The sequence below is a fragment of the Cucurbita maxima genome, unplaced genomic scaffold (assembly GCF_002738345.1).
Source record: "Cucurbita maxima cultivar Rimu unplaced genomic scaffold, Cmax_1.0 Cma_Scf00010, whole genome shotgun sequence".
Classification (NCBI taxonomy): Eukaryota; Viridiplantae; Streptophyta; class Magnoliopsida; order Cucurbitales; family Cucurbitaceae; genus Cucurbita; species Cucurbita maxima.
Window position 1 is genome coordinate 5441518 of NW_019272026.1, and position 16420 is coordinate 5457937.

Below are 16420 nucleotides of genomic sequence, written 5' to 3' on the forward strand. Positions count from 1 at the left end.
AAACTAAGGATAAGTGAGCATCAGAGAGATTCCCAAAAGACGATCATCATTCTCAAGCTGAGATCTGATGTCCCTGTCTGTTTCATCGTCACTTGCTCAATTGATCAATAGAAAATTGGAATCCACAACTAAGCAAATAAACAGTAAAAGTCTTGAAGAAAAAGCCAGGATAATAAGGAACTCGTTCATCAAGTGAACAATAAGTATATTTAAAACCATCACAGGCAAAGAGAATTGGAAAACTTCCTCCAGTGTGGAGACGACGAGAACAAAAAAACAAACTTTGGAACCATTGGCGATAGATTCACAAGAAACATCAGAATCCAGAGCCACTGGGGCGAATGAGGCTAGGGTTTACAGAACGAAGTTGTATTATAGATAAGGGCATCAGCACAAAGTGTCCGAAGGAAACGAAGATTTGTGTATGAAGCCTCCAGCCCAGTATGAAGGCCCATGATTTGGTTTGAACCGGCTGCTTGTTTTGTGATGGGCTTGAATGTGCTGATCAAATCAAATATTGGGTTAGGTTACTTCTCTGCCCAATGACTCAATAATTATAGTCCTTGCAGTTCTAAAACCCAGTAAAAAAGTGACCATCTGATGCAGTGAAAGGTAAAGCAAGTAGTTTTGAATTAAAAAATGATGGGAGTAAAAGGGCTCTGTTTGAAAAGTCGGATTGACAAGAGGAGTTGTAAAGAAATTGGCGGGATGGGAGGCGCGCATGCAGCATTCAAATATGCGTTTAAATTTACTGCTAACTTTTTCGATGGACGTTGGGAGAATTATTGGCGGACATTAAATAGGGTTCGTTTGTTGCTTAGGCTCTGTGTGCTTTCCATTTGAAAGAAAAACATATCTTAACAGAGAGAAAGTGAAATGACCAAAACAAAAGGAGAGAAATAGAGAGAAAGAGAGGGTTTTTATGATATCGAGAAGAACAGTAAAGCAGGGGAGAGTACAAGCTGCTTGTGCAGTAAACAGAGCAAAATGCAGTTAGCACTGCAACAGCCACTCGCGGCAACGTGCCACCGGCGGAGCATCCCCATCTGCTTTGACAGATATGAAGAGGCAGGTGGAAGGCATGGTTGTTTTTCGACCATCCGGAAATAATTTGACGGGAAGTTGTTAGAAGAAAATAAAAATGCTAAAAATAAGAGAGAGAGAATTGCTGAAGCCTTTATATTTTTTAAAGGATTCAACTAATATTGAATCAACTAATAAAAACGTGTAAAACAAACCTCAGTTTTTATCTAACAGGCATGGCCTGAACTCGATGAACAAATGGATGGCCTAAGGGTCCCGCATAACATAGAATCCAATACAAAGTTAAAGGACTTGGTAGATTATTTGTGGTTTCAATGCAAGCAGAAACACAATGTACGTGGGCTGTTCATCCTTACATCATCCATGTGATTGCCAATACTGCAGCTTTCCAAACAATGTTCCAAACAGAGCATTAGGGTTCCACAAAAGGTTTGGTGGGTTATTGTAAAGATCTGAATTTTGTGTGTTTTTGGGCATCCAGTGATGGAATGACACGAGAGGAACAGTAAAGTGAAAAAGGTGGATTCTTTTGATAGATTGTTCACGAGGGTTATTCATGAAAGTAAATGAGGCGGCTTTTTGAATTTGGGGTATGGATTCACCATTTGTATGAACCTTAATTAATTTGCTTATTCACTCCGTCCAACTTTTTGGCTGTAAAGTGATGATTTTAAAAAGAAACAGAGGGAAAACAAGAACAAGTTCAGAGCATAATGATGTCCAAATTCAAACATTTCTTTTTCATCTTTTGAATTGGTTTTGGCTCCACAAACCCAACATTCTACCCATTTAAACCTTTGAATGGAGTCCTACTTAACCTTCCTTTTGGCTTTCCCATGCGTGAATGCTCCAAAGAGCACGCCTAAACAGGTGCAGCTAATGCTTTAGAACTAAGAAATGATAGAAATATGCCCAAAATAAGGTTAAAGAAAAGGCAAAAAAAAGAAGGGTTAAAGTCCTTTTAGGAGGAGAGGATAAGGAAGTGAAGGATCTGTCAATGGCATTAGTAGAGCAAAAGGGTATGGGTATAGCAGCGCGCTTAAGGGTCTAACTGTTATTAAAAGCAGAAAAGAGGTAACTTTTTGGGGTTCTAAACGCTATTAAATTCTTGGAAGGTAGAATCGTTCACCAAATTTCTGGGGAAAAAGTAATACTCATTCAAAAAGATTTCGAAAACCACGTGATTTCATGAAAAGATGTTATTCCCCACCACAGAACAGACAGCAACTGTATGGACATGGCAGTTTGATGCCCCCACACGTCGGTTATTATCCCTGGCGTTGGCTAAAGCAATAGCCAAAGAATATTTCTCGCCTCTCCTTTTCTCTATATATGCCAACCTTCCTCCCCTGGCCTCATCAAATCAGCCCTTTTGCCTCCTCTTCCTCTTTTCTTTGTCTTAGGCATTTTCACAAACACATTGTAGACCTTCCAAACAGGTGCATTAATCTATCAAATTCCCAGAGCATTTTAAGGGTGTTTTAGATTCGTCTTCGAGAAATTTACTGTTTTTTTTTGCAGGAAAATGGCGTTTCTTGGATTAGTCTTGGTGGGTCTTCTTCTATCTTTGGGATGTGATTCTGTTCATGGCAACAATGGAGGAGGAGGTTGGACTGATGCCCACGCCACGTTCTACGGTGGGGGCGACGCTGCTGGTACAATGGGTATGTAAAAAGATTAAAACTTGCGCATTTTTATAGAAACCCTCGAGCTGAAGTTTACAACCACAGGCATTTCTGATGTTTACTTTTTGTTGTTGCAGGAGGGGCTTGTGGGTATGGAAACCTATACAGCCAGGGATATGGGACGAACACAGCAGCTCTGAGCACAGCCCTATTCAACAATGGACTGAGCTGTGGGGCTTGCTTCGAAATCAAGTGCGTAAATGACGCAAGATGGTGTCTTTCAAGCTCCATTGTGGTCACTGCCACCAACTTTTGTCCACCAAACAACGCGCTCCCCAACAACGCCGGCGGCTGGTGTAACCCTCCACAGCACCATTTCGATCTCTCCCAGCCCGTCTTCCAGCAAATCGCCCATTACAAAGCCGGCATTGTCCCAGTGGCATACAGAAGGTACTAAATTTGTTTTAACTCATCGCTAAAGTGAAAAAGAGACTAAGCAGATATACAAATGCAGGGTTTCTTGTCAGAAGAAAGGAGGCATCAGATTCACAATCAACGGCCATTCATACTTCAATTTAGTTCTTATAACCAACGTCGGGGGCGCTGGGGATGTTCATGGAGTGTGGATCAAAGGGTCGAAAACAGGGTGGGAAGCAATGTCAAGGAACTGGGGCCAGAACTGGCAGAGCAATTCGTATCTGGATGGACAAAGGCTATCGTTCAAAGTAACCACCGGCGATGGGCGGACGGTGATATCCAACGGCGTAGTGCCAGGTGGGTGGAGATTCGGTCAGACATTTAGTGGGCTGCAGTTCCCATGAGCCGGAAGGCAACATCAGAAGAAAACAGAACAGAGTTTATTTTCCTCAAGTCTTTTTAAAAACCTTTTAGGAAGTTGTGCTAGAAATTTGCAGTGTTGGAGTGGGCACTGTTTTTAATGTGTCCTCTTTCTCCCTTTGCTTTGGTATTTAGTGTTTTAGAGAGAGTTTGTGGGTTTGGGCTTGGGGTTCTGCTGTGTGTTTTGAAGGCAATGGCAGTGTGAAAGATGGTGGCAGCGGTAGGCATTTGACACCCGCCACTTTGTTTCTGCGTTATAGCTTAGGACATGGGAGTGTGTGGGGTTTATAATATGTAGTTTTGTATTAGGTTGGTTAACTCAAGAGGCTGTATTAAGAGATGTCTGTAACTACATCTCTTTTGATACCTATTAATGTTCTTCTAGATTTGGTGTCCTATTTTCATGGAGGAGTGTTTTAAAGAAAAATTGAGAGGATTCTCCTTCGATTCAAGATTAGAACGAAATATTCTTAATAAGCGTGTTGAAACTAGCTAATGCGGACAATATTAACTATTAGTAGCTTGGGTTGCTACAAAATCGGAAAAGTAATTGACTTTCAAGCACCAAAAACTGGATAGCTAGAGTTACAACAGCAAAGAATATAAGAACAACTCTCTGGAAGAACACTGCAATGTCACGAACGTGCAGGGTAACACAGGTGCATTTGTTCATTTTTCTGCCGAAGGTGTATGACATCTCAAGGCCACAAGTGCATTTATGGGTCTTCAAGCTCCCATGAATCCTAACACCATTTAAGTTTTAGTGACAACTCAAGCCACTCCAAGTTTGGTACAAAAAAGTGACACCTTTAGGAAATAAGCATATTACCAAAGTGGTCAATTTGAGGCCCAACTTTTAACCAAGCCCACTGGACCTCGCAAAGCCCCAATTTAAGCGCATTTTTTAAAAATTGTTTAAAGGGGAGATTTCTTCTGATTGGAGAGCCACTTGTCATAGTCCAATTGGCAAGTCAAGATTCCACGTGGATATATTCCTCAACCGTCTCTCTGGCAGGAGACCCCCCCACGTAGGAAACGTGTGGCCCCACATTATCATTAATCAACCAATGGAAGCATAGAAACAGATTGAAGATATTACTCAAAGGATAAAGCGATAAGGCCCCGTCGTCCCCTTCGAGCAGTCCAAAACTCCCGACCAATTTCCAGCCGTTAGATCGTGAAAATCTCGTGAATGAACCCTCAGATCTGAAGAGCGAACAAGAACCACAAACTTAGCATGGAAGTGATGTTACAAAGGCCTCCAAATTACTCCCCCATTTCTTCCTCAATCTCCCCCACACAAAAGTAGATCGTTCAGTAGAGATGGCCACCGTCACTACTCAAGCTTCCGCCGCCGTTTTCCGGCCATGCGCCGCCCGATCGAGATTCCTTACTGGTTCTTCCGGCAAACTCCACCGTATGCTGTCGGTTAAACCAGTCGCTGCTTCGTCTTCTTCATCCTTCAAGGTTGAAGCCAAGAAGGGAGAGTGGTTGCCTGGTCTGCCATCTCCGGCATACTTAAATGGCAGGTAAACCATACACTAAAAATCTACTCTTAACTTGCGTTACAAATTAGAAGTGATTGGAAAAATTGGGTTTTCTCCTAAGCCAATGGTTAAACGAAATGCAGTCTTCCAGGGGATAATGGATTTGACCCACTGTCTCTAGCCGAAGACCCAGAGAACTTGAAGTGGTTCGTGCAAGCGGAGTTGGTGAACGGCCGGTGGGCTATGCTGGGTGTCGCCGGAATGCTTCTGCCGGAGGTTTTCACGAAGATTGGAATCATCAACGCTCCTCAATGGTACGACGCCGGGAAAGCAGAGTACTTCGCATCGTCTTCGACTCTGTTCGTGATCGAGTTCATCCTTTTCCATTACGTGGAAATCCGAAGGTGGCAGGACATCAAGAACCCCGGCAGCGTGAACCAAGACCCCATTTTCAAGCAATACAGTTTGCCCCCAAATGAAGTGGGTTACCCCGGTGGGATTTTCAACCCCCTCAATTTCGCTCCCACTCAGGAAGCCAAAGAGAAGGAACTAGCCAATGGTAAGCTCTTACAACTAAACCTTCAGATATAAACTCCAGATTTGTCTTATGATATGAATTGGTGTTTATTTCTTGTACAGGGAGGCTTGCGATGTTGGCGTTTTTGGGGTTCATTGTGCAACACAACGTGACAGGGAAGGGGCCGTTTGAGAACCTTTTGCAGCACATTTCTGACCCATGGCACAACACCATTGTGCAGACGTTTAGTGGCAACTAAATTTGGTTTGTAGGAAGAAGGTTGGTGTGTTAAAAGTAAATGGTTGAGATTGTTTTGAGAGCTTGTTTTTGGAATGTGATATGAAACAACATAGTGGATCTCAGTGTACAGTGGTGGGAGGCTTCCCATGTAGCTTGGATGTTGTTTAAATGACATGATCCTTCCACTTATTACACATTCCATGAACATGAATTGCCTTTTGCAGCTTCATTCATATTCAAACTCTAAATCATCAAAACTTTCTTATAATTCTAACGAGATAGTCTTAACTAGTCAAGATATTGTAAACATCTTACAAAAAATCGAAGAACGCCTCGCCCCTTTTTCGAACTTCAGCTTTGAAGTACACTGAAAGGATAAAAACTGTTCCTTAGCTGATCATCGTTGATTGTTCTTCTTTAACTTGGGATCTGCTGTTCTGGGCTGGATTAGATGATGTCTGTTAATGCTTCAAGAGGGACCAATCAGATACAAAAATACCACGCTAACTGTCTTTCATATTTCATAACAGTTTAAATTATACATTTGGAGTAAGTTTTTGTTGCAGAAAAGGGAAAATAAACATTATTGCATGAAAGAATTCTCCCAAATTCATAATTTCACCACCTTCTTGTTTGTAGTGTTGTTTAGCAGTCAGCAGACTACGTTCTGACTATATATCTTTTGATGGCTGTATATCATGCAACCTTGGAAGTGATATTATATGGTCATTGTGTTTAAATAATCTACGGGTGGGGAAATGGATGTTCTTGAACTGTTTGCCAATGGTAGTGTACATCGTGAACAAGACTCAAGAGGGTGTAGAATTGTAACAGCCAAAGCCCACCATTAATAGATATTACCGTCAATCTCACGATTTTAAAACATGTCTTCTAGAGAGAGGTTTCCGCACCTTTATAAAGAATGTTTCATTCCCCTCCTCAGTCGATGTGTGATCTCACAATCCACCATCTTGGAGGCTCAGCGCCTTTGCTGGCACACCGTCGGCTGACTGGCTTTAATACCATTTGTAACTGCGTAAACCCATCGTCAGTAGATATTGCCCGATTTGGCCCCTTACGTATCGCCATCAATCTCACGGTTTTAAAACTCATCTGCTAGGGAGAGGTTTTCACACCCTTATAAGGAATGTTTTTGTTCCCCTCTCTAACCAATAAGTGATCTCACAAGAACATATGACCAATTGAGTTATAATAGTAATACCTGTAGGTAGAATAGATTCCAGTATGAGACGTGGAAACTTAACAAAAAAAAGATTGAAATGTTCTTATTATGCGAACAACAAGCTCATTGGCTGCATACAGTATTATGTAGAAGCTTTGCTTTATGCCTTCATGAGTGATCTGTGTAGAACCTATGATTGAAGGGTCAGTGTTCAAAAGGAAGTTCAACGTATTGGGAAGGAAAGATCAAAGAAGTGAAAGCAAAAGCATAAAATGGAAGTGAAAGTGGAAATTGGGAATACATTTGTAAAGTTAAAATTCTTAGCAATCCCACTATCAGGTAGTAGAGAAATTGGATGTTCCTTTCTTCTTTTTCTTTGGGTTATGGGGAAGTGATGCTTCACATCCACACTTCTTTCTTGTGGATGCTTTTTCAAACAACGGAATTTCTACCTACTTTTATTCAATCAAATGTCAGAGGAACACCAAAGAAACTGGGTCATTAAGTAACTTAGTGGATGGGATTCATTACTTTCATCTGTTCCAATCATTTCCACGTTGAGGATCCTTGGGAGGGAGTCTCACATTGGCTAATTAAGGGGATTATCATAGATTTATAAGTAAGGAATAATTTCCATTGGTATGAGGCCTTTTAGGGAAACTAAAAACAAATCCACGAGAGCGTAGGCTCAAAGTGGATAATATCACACCATTGTAGAAGTTTGTGGTTCCTAACATTTGATCTTCTTTTCGAATTAATCAAGATTTCTTATGGGTTCTAAACACTAACAGCTACTGCTAAATAGGAGCCTGCTACGATGTAGTTGGCTATTAGGAGCATTTAGACTTCTAAAACAATCTATAATATGGCATAGAAAGCATAAGCAGAAAGACGTGTTATAGTGGGAAGTTGACTCTTAATCCCTGTGAGCTTTGGGCAATTTCTTCTGAATAAGTCAACTTTGGCTGAAAAGCCAATAATTTAGGGTGGAGATGGTGGGATTTCATGGAGTAAAAGCTTCTGACCATATTGATAAAAATAATCAGATTACATAAAAGAAAGACCTTTCTTTTCAGATATTTGAAAGCATGCACTTGATGATAGTGGAAATAGCACTAATGGTTGGATTTTACTCGCACAGTACAAATATAATACAAGTCACGGTGTAAAGTTGATAACCCATTCTTTGGGTTTAACTTTAGTGATTGAGACAGAGATTTCATATTGTTTAACTGAAGATGGAAAAAAGAAAGAAAGAAAGAATAAAAGAAAACTGAAATGTAAGCAGAAAGCCATTTGAAATCTATGTTTCTTTCACTGAGTGAGAGTTTCAGTGCAAATGGACAACCAGGCTCACCAGAATTGAACAAATAGCAATAAATTCAATTGAACAAATAGCAATAAATTCGCTAACTTCCCTCAGAACTAAACCAAAGATAAGCTTATGGATGTGAAGCAATGGACGGTAGTTTTCACATGGGAGAGAAAACAGCAAAAGGAAAAATAGAGAAATATCAAGAGAAATCCCAAGAATGATTTGTGGCATTAGCTTCTGGGTCCTACAGCAGCTGATTTTCTGCATAATATGTGGTTTATATTTCATCCTACTAACAAAATATCTACATATTCCTTTGCTCATCGATCACGGACGACGATGACGTTTATCATCTTTGTTTAAGTGAAAATACTAGTTTTTGTGTGACATTTTGATCATCTAACATCTTTTTTTCCACAAAAGAGGGAGGCAAGGGAAAAGGATTTGGAAAAGGAGAACCCAAGTTTATCACTTCAGATCAAGGGTCAGAAACCTTCCATCCAAGTTTGTATGTTTTACCAGTAGAAATGAAAAAGAGTGGAAAAGAAAGGTGTTTCTGTGATCCAGTCTTTTGAAGTAAGTTTTTTTGGTGTTTTGTAGGGATTGAAGGGGAAAGGGACTTCACTTTTCCTGTGTTATTTTTGGTTGGTCTGATATCTACTGAGGGTTCAAACTCAGACCTACTCTTCTAGGAGCCTTTTTGGTGGCTCACCAATTGACACTCTACTTTTGACATGCTTAGCTGTGTGGAATATTTCATCTTGTCCTGGCAGTTGGCATTATTTTGAGATATTGAAAGACATCTTCATCTTTTGACAGTGACAGATATGGGTCCTGCTATATGGTTGTTTGTATATTTCCAGGTGAAAGATGACACTCATTTCTTTAGATCTTATTAATACAATGATTTGAAGTTTGGGTTTGGTTATCCAGCCAGGAGGAGAATGCAAAGGGATAGCCATCATCAAAATTGAAGCAAACTTTAACTGCATTTTTATACATCTGAGAAACTTTTGCTGCAACTCTACTTCAGCTATATTCACATATGTAAAGATATGTACAGCAAAAGGATGGCTAGCAAACCCACAAACTCAAAACATTAAAAAAAGAAAGAAAAAAAAAAAGGAAGCAATGCCTGCTACTCTTTCTATAGAGACAACAATACCAGGATTCTTGAAAAACTGGATGGCTTCTTGGGCAGATGAAGCTTGAGATTGATGCTTGTCTCCACTTGATGCTTTAGCTTCTGAAGTTACAGAGGTTTTTACAATGAACCTGAAAAATTAATTATACGGAGGAGGAAGGAAAGTGACCCCTAAGGCAGATTAAGGGAGAAAAATCCAACTTCCCTTATAAAGTGGACTAAAATTTTACATCACTAAAATACCATTCACGAATGCTCACGGAAAGTAAGAGATCTTGAGAACGCTGCAGGGTTGGCTTGCAAAACAGGAGATAACACTTCAGATACACTATTCTTTTGACCACCCTTTGATTGGAAGATCTTAGACAGATTAACAGCTTTGGTTGAATCATTCTTAATACCAAGTGTCTCCCATATCGAACTCTTAGCGGCTTCATTTGGATCATCAATCCTCAAAGTTTTGGGAACCAAAACAGATCCTTTTTTCTGTTTTGGAGGCTCTTCCCTCCCAGAATTATCAGCCTGGAGTTTGTCACCATCTCTGGAATGCTTCCCTAGTATAAGAGAAATTGGACCAGAGTTTGGAGAACAGGGATGTGGAGAGAACCAAGGTACATTCCAAGCACCTGGAACGCTACAGCTCCAGTATGTCGCAGGATAGAATGATAAAGGAACTCCAGGAGGGAAGAATGCCGGTGGAGGTAGTGGTGCATTCCATGTACAAGGCCAAGGAACACCGGGAAGATATGGGATTTGAGGGAAACCATTGATGTTCTGCATCTGTGGTTCTTGAGGGCACTTCCTAGCTCCTTCCTCCGTTGAACTTGACACAGTCACTGAAGATGCACTGGAACAATCATCGCCAGTTTCCCCACCCTTACAAGGTGCTTTAATTCCTTGGTCTTCGAGTCTATGAAATTCATTCCTAGTTCCATTCAAGACCTTTCTTTCCGGAGGATTGAGGACAGTGGCCATAGATTCACACACAGATGTGTTTGCACTAAAATTGAGGACTCGGCCATTGCTTTTGGATGGTAGGTGGTTGACCCCATTGGGAATATCCATTTGTGCAGCTTGAAGAGCCTCTGAGATTGTAATATGACGGTAATGTGAGGCAGAGTTCTTGTTCTTTCGGCGGCCAGCTCCAACAGGGACATTTCTCCTATTACCGCCTTCAGTCCAATATCTTTGACAGGCTTTGCAAAAATGGCGTGGTTGGTTGACATTATAATTATTGTAATAACAAAACTTGGTTTCCATGCTATTGCAGCGGGGACATGGAAGTATTTTGTCTGGCTTCTTCAATTTCTCTTTTGAGTTGGGTGCGTCATTTTGTTCCTTCTCTGGTTTGTCATTCTCATTCATTGATAGCACTTCAGGATTCATGTGTGCCTCATTAGCCGTTTGTACACATGCAGAATCCTCCGAATCATGTAGAGTTTCTTCTTTTGCAGCTGAATTCTCAGTGGCTTTTCCTACATCCTAAAAATTGAAACAGTTCTTAATACTCTTTAGATACTACAGATACCATATAACTTCAAAATTTATATATCAGAAATCAGTCATGTCAGCGAGAAAGCTCCACCTCATAGCAGATTAAGGACACTAGAGTTGGCAGTATAAGAACGTATGAGAATTAACAGTAATGATCTTTAATTCACACTTGTTTTCAAATCGTGAGTATTGTCCCAATATTTTCTTCTTCTTTCTCTCTTTTGGGTTGGGGAGGTTGGTGTATACACTGGTTTATTATCAAAGTACAAAGTCAAACAGATAACAAATTATGGATTCCACCGAAACCTGAGAAAAGCCATATAAATTTGAAGACAATAGAGAACATCTCACTACTAATTGCGAGGAATAGGATATTCCAAAGAAACGATAAACAAGAGGAATGACAATTTCAAGTTTATAGCTCGAACAAATTATAGCTGGGTAACTTTCTGTGGTTCAAATTTTTGTTTTTAAGAGTGGAAAATCACCGATTTGCCGTTTCAAATGGGAAAAAAAAAAGGAACCGAAGACAAGATAGATTGATGCAGGGTTCGATCTTTGAATCCAAAAGAATTGCGGGTTCAATTTTCCCCCTTTGAACGTTCCTAATCTTCAAACATGAAAACCAAAATTAATATCAATTAGGACCCCCCAAAATGCCAGATTAGGATACTTGGCAGCGAAAGGGTTCGAAATCTGCTTGAGAAGGTGTTAACAAACAACCAATCAAAAACCGGAAACAGTAAAATCTGAAGAACATCTAAACGGTCAACACGCGAACCGCCCTGCCAGAGTACCGTAATCACCAAATAGGAAAAAAGGGAAAGAGGGAAATAGCGAAAAAAGAAGCTCAGAAGCACAAGCGCTGGTACAAAATTGGGTAAAACAAACAGGAGGAATTCAGGTCTGAGTGTACAAAATATTGATTAACTGAACTGTACCTTTTCTACTGCCTCATCTCGATTTTCTTTCTGGGAACTAGAATCCGAATCGTCACTTTCGATCAACGGAACTTCACAGTCGGCCGGAAGTTGAATCTCCTTGCCGAAAATCTTAATCGCAGGGTCCTTAATTTCCAGCATTTTTTTTGAAGACGAAAAGAACAGGGAAAGGAAGAGAAAAGGAAACGAAAATCGAGAGAGAGAAAAAGGAATTGGATATTGGATGATATTGGATATTGGAGGCAGTCTGGGCTGGCATTGGGCAACTCGGTCCTCGTTTTTGATCCGTTTAAGCAAGAGGTGGATGCCACGTCATCGTCCCATTTTCATTATCAGCCACAAGTTCCTTCGTATTCTGATTCTCGGTTGCACGCACATTTTGGTGCACCCTTCTCCCTTTTTTCTTTTATTAATTAAACTATTATATTGCTTAATTTCTCCATTTTCCCCCTTTTTATATTCCCTTTCCTAATTATTTTTAAGTGTATCTTGACTAATTTTTTCCTCATATTTATTTTTTTAAAAAATCACCATCTATTTTTCGACGAATTAAAAGCACATGAAATTCCAAAACTACATAAATTTTGGATCAAATTATTGGAAAAAGAAAAGTAAATAAAGGAAAATAGTAAAAATTCCTACTTTTTATTTTCCGACGTGGCCCACGCATGGAAAAAGCTTCCCAACTTTTTCCCAAGTAGTCAAACTACTAATACGTCTAATCCTCCCTCCACGTCTTCAAAATTCGACACGTGGGACAAATCTACAGCTTTTACCTTTCACTGCACTTTGTCTCCGAGCTAAATTCTCTTTTACACAACGCGACACGTGTCCCACTAGTGATGGCTTTTAAATATAGAAATTTATGCTATTGGACCACGTAAGAGTAATTAAAAAGCAATGCAAACAAAACCCTTTTGTCTTTCGGTGTAAAAAGAGTCAACAGTTTTTTAATTAAAAATTAAAATAAAATGCAATTAATTTAATAATAAAACATAAAACTAATTAATATGTCTACTTCATGGGTAAAGTTTTTCCAATTACATTATCTTAATAATAAGGACGGTCGCGTGGGCGGTTGGAGGATAATTAACCAAGTATTTATAATTAAAACAATGTATTAAGGTATTGATTTAATGTTTAATGTTGAGCATTAATTTGAGGGTGTGACACTTGGTAAGTGCTCATTATAATAAGCTCTACTTTTCTTGTTTAAAAAATATACCAAAAAAAAATCTTCCTCACTTCTCGTAATAATTTAATTTCTCATATCTTTACGCTTACGCCTCTCATGCAACCATTTTAATTTTAGACATTGTTTTAATTAAAAAAAACATATATTCTTTTCCTACATGTTAGAAATTATAAAATAATACACTTCAGATCCACATTAGTTGGAGAGGGGAACGAAACATTTGTTATAAGAGCGTGGAAACATCTTCCTAGTAGACATAGTTTAAAACCGTGAGGCTAACGACGATATGTAACGGGCCGACTAGGAGATCCCACATTGGTTCGAGAGGAGAACGAAACATTCCTTATAAGGGTGTGGAAATCTTTCTCTTGCGCGTTTTAAAACCTTGAAGCTGATGACAATACGTAACGAGCTGACTTTGAGATCCCACGTTGGTTGAAGAGAGTAACGAAAAATTTCTTATAAAGGTGTGGAAACCTCTCCCTAATAGACGTGTTTTAAAACTGTAAGATTGACGACGATACGTAATAGGCTGACTCTGAGATTCCACCTTGGTTTGAGCGGGGAACGAAATATTCCCTATAATGATATGAAACCTCTTTCTATACGTAACACGCCGACTGTGAGATTCCACCTTTGTTGGAGAGGGGAACGAAGTATTCCTTATAATAGTATAAAACCTCTTTCTATACGTAACACGTAGAGGAAACGAAGTATTCCTTATAATGGTATGGAAACCTCTTTCTAGAAGGTACGTTTTAAAATCGTGACGACAGTACGTAACAGGTCGATTGTGAGATCCCACATTAGTTGGAGAAAGGAACGTTTTAAAACCATGATGGAGATATGCAAGATGTCAACTATGAAATCCCACATTAGTTGGAGAAGGAAACGTTTTAAAACCATTATGGAGATACGCAAGACGTCAACTATGAGATCCCACATTAGTTGAAGAGGGAAACAAATCTTTTCTTATAAAGATATGAAAATGTTTCTCTACATTGGTGGAACAGGAAACGAATCTTTCCTTATAAAGATATGAAAATGTTTATCTAGTAGGCGCATCTCAAAGTAAACAATATTTAATATCGATGAACTTGAAGGATTATGACTCATGTCTCGAATTCCCGAAAAAAAAAAAAACATAGAGCTGTCGAATCTTGTTATTATTGGAAGCATCAATTTTTTACCATTGTTAGCCAATCAGAATTGAAACAAAAATCACATAGTACAATAATAATAATAATAAAAAGAAGGCACAGAATAAGTATTGGAAAAGTTCTTAAGACAAAGGTCTGGAAACAAGAGAAAAATTTGAAGTCACTGTGGGGAAGGAGAAATCAATGGAGAAGGAGATGGATCCGCCGCCGGAGCTGGGGCTGGATCCGGATCAGCTTCAGGGGCTGGAGATGGAGCTCCGTTTTGATTAACTCTTGAAAACCCAAATTTCTTAATGAGTTCATTAGCAATCAGCTCGTTAGCCTTGTCCGAAGGGTGATATTCATCCCAAAACACATATTTGCTTCTATCTTTGCACAGCACCGACGCCGGAACGCATGTAAGGGCGGGCCGGATCCTCCCAAATGAGCAACATGGCGAATCCGAGTTACTAAACCCTGCACAAAACAAACAATTTCCATTTCCTTTTAAAAAGGTCGAACCGTATGGTAATTCTGTTTGTTTCTTGTTTGTTATTTTCCATACCATATTTGCCGGGGTTGCTAATAACGTCGGCGACAACATCATAAGCATCTCCGAATTTGTAGGTGGCATTTGGAAGCCTGGTGGCGAGGCCATCAAGAAGGCCACTGGCAGCTTTGTTGAAGCTGAGGGCCAAATTGTTGGTTCTGTCTTGGCAATCGCCGGATGAACTGAGTACTCTTTGCAGCGGAATGCAGCCCATTGGACCCAGCCCAAACGCCATCAATTGCCTTGCCCCCAAACTGTATAACAACTGCAAAACAAAAACCCATTAGAAAACGGAGGTTTTTAATTTGAAGTGGGTGTTTACTTTAGAAATTAAGAACCTTGAGTTGATCGCGAAGGGTTTCCATCAAATAAGTGATGAATGTTTGATCGTTGTATTTCCACGAATCGGAGTAAACGGGCATGAGATAATTGTTAATGAAATCGTTGCTTCCCAAAGCAACCACGTATCGAGCTTCTTCGAAGAACTCCTTGGCCTTTTCTTTCCCGATTTTGGCTTTGATCAGTTCTTGCGTCCCTCGGAAGAGCTGAATTTGTTTGTACAGACCAAACCGCTGAATCTGCAGGTTAATTCAATCTATATCTTAATAAATTGCTTCTTTTAATTTGTTAATTTGGGTATGAATTCGAAACTCACGAAGTAGCCCCCAGTTTCGTTCAAGATTCCTCCACCCCCAGATGCGTAATTCACTCCATTTTCCAGAATTACATCTTCACTTAACGAGGGATCGAGAAAAGCCGGTGGTCTGGGTAGACCCATTTCATCCCCTGTGATAAAATGATTGGAGATTAGTGAAAAGTAACAAAATTAATGATATAATTAAAGGGGAGGGTGGGGTTAATCAGGATACCGATAATGTCTGCAACAGTGCGGCCATTGCTGAACCTTCCATTGGGGAGTCCATTGCCGAAGTCAATGCCGTACCAGGGCAAGTTTGCCTGAGCTAAGCTCCTTGAAAGGTACATATTATTTCCAACGTCGGAGAGTGAGTCGCCGAATATGAACTGCACCGTCTTGCAGTGGCAGCTGGGAATGGCGGCGGCTGCTAAGAGGGTGAATAGCAGGAAACAGAGTGATGGTGCAGAGGAGTTCATGGTTGATGAGGAAGGGTGAATTGGGCGTGGGCATGGTGGTCGATTGTGAAGGTTTTAAGAGAGGATAGGATGTTGTTGGGTTGATAAACAAACAATTGGTGATTCAAACCTACTGCAGCTACTTTGGTTTTTGAAAATTCTGGGCTCAGATGGTGACCTACTTCAGGTTGCTTCAACCGTGGGCTTAAGAATTATTAACATTCTTTTAAAAAGATGAACTTTAGAAGTGTTATCTCGCACCAGATCGCAATAACCCTGGAAAACCATCCAAAGGCAGATGCATTTTAGTATGAACGTATAGAGCTACTACGCTTTAAAGGGGTGGATTGAGATGCGTTTTAAAACGGAGAGGTCGATGGCGATGCGTAACTGACACACCGACAACATCCAATAACGAAATAGACAATATGTAGTAGCGGTGGACCTTAAAAAAAAAAAACTCCAATTCCCCATGAGGTTTTTCTCACAAAACTGCAACCAAAAGGTGGCGTGATCAGTGATAGCACGAAATGGGTTTATTTTATTTTGTCATAGTGATATTTTTCAAACAATTTTGTTTTTATTGTTTTTTTTATGGAGGCAAGGACGGTAAGCCA

General features: G+C 40.0%; 4 protein-coding genes and 1 non-coding gene across 5 annotated transcripts; 2 read left to right on the top strand and 3 right to left on the bottom strand.

Annotated features, from left to right (window-relative positions):
- Positions 1-14: 14 nt before the first annotated feature.
- On the bottom strand, positions 15-99 carry LOC111485843. Its single transcript, XR_002718739.1, has one exon. It is a non-coding gene; the product is annotated as a small nucleolar RNA R44/J54/Z268 family (small nucleolar RNA).
- A 2262-nt stretch (positions 100-2361) lies between these two features.
- LOC111484818 (expansin-A1-like) lies at positions 2362-3910 on the top strand. The gene is made up of 4 exons (XM_023131427.1): positions 2362-2483; positions 2566-2708; positions 2807-3119; positions 3184-3910. The coding sequence occupies exons 1-4, from the start codon at positions 2377-2379 to the stop codon at positions 3488-3490; spliced, it is 870 nt and encodes a 289-aa protein (XP_022987195.1). The 5' UTR covers positions 2362-2376; the 3' UTR covers positions 3491-3910.
- Positions 3911-4667: 757 nt separating this feature from the next.
- LOC111484821 (chlorophyll a-b binding protein 4, chloroplastic) lies at positions 4668-5979 on the top strand. The gene is made up of 3 exons (XM_023131432.1): positions 4668-5035; positions 5137-5552; positions 5633-5979. The coding sequence occupies exons 1-3, from the start codon at positions 4830-4832 to the stop codon at positions 5767-5769; spliced, it is 759 nt and encodes a 252-aa protein (XP_022987200.1). The 5' UTR covers positions 4668-4829; the 3' UTR covers positions 5770-5979.
- A 3232-nt stretch (positions 5980-9211) lies between these two features.
- On the bottom strand, positions 9212-12081 carry LOC111484811 (cyclic dof factor 3-like). Its single transcript, XM_023131418.1, has 2 exons — positions 11828-12081; positions 9212-10874 (listed from the first exon to the last, which is right to left on the bottom strand). The coding sequence occupies exons 1-2, from the start codon at positions 11966-11968 to the stop codon at positions 9639-9641; spliced, it is 1377 nt and encodes a 458-aa protein (XP_022987186.1). The 5' UTR covers positions 11969-12081; the 3' UTR covers positions 9212-9638.
- Positions 12082-14177: 2096 nt separating this feature from the next.
- Positions 14178-16006, bottom strand: LOC111484816 (GDSL esterase/lipase At1g74460). Its single transcript, XM_023131425.1, has 5 exons — positions 15581-16006; positions 15367-15497; positions 15050-15289; positions 14727-14976; positions 14178-14638 (listed from the first exon to the last, which is right to left on the bottom strand). The coding sequence occupies exons 1-5, from the start codon at positions 15822-15824 to the stop codon at positions 14343-14345; spliced, it is 1161 nt and encodes a 386-aa protein (XP_022987193.1). The 5' UTR covers positions 15825-16006; the 3' UTR covers positions 14178-14342.
- Positions 16007-16420: the final 414 nt, after the last annotated feature.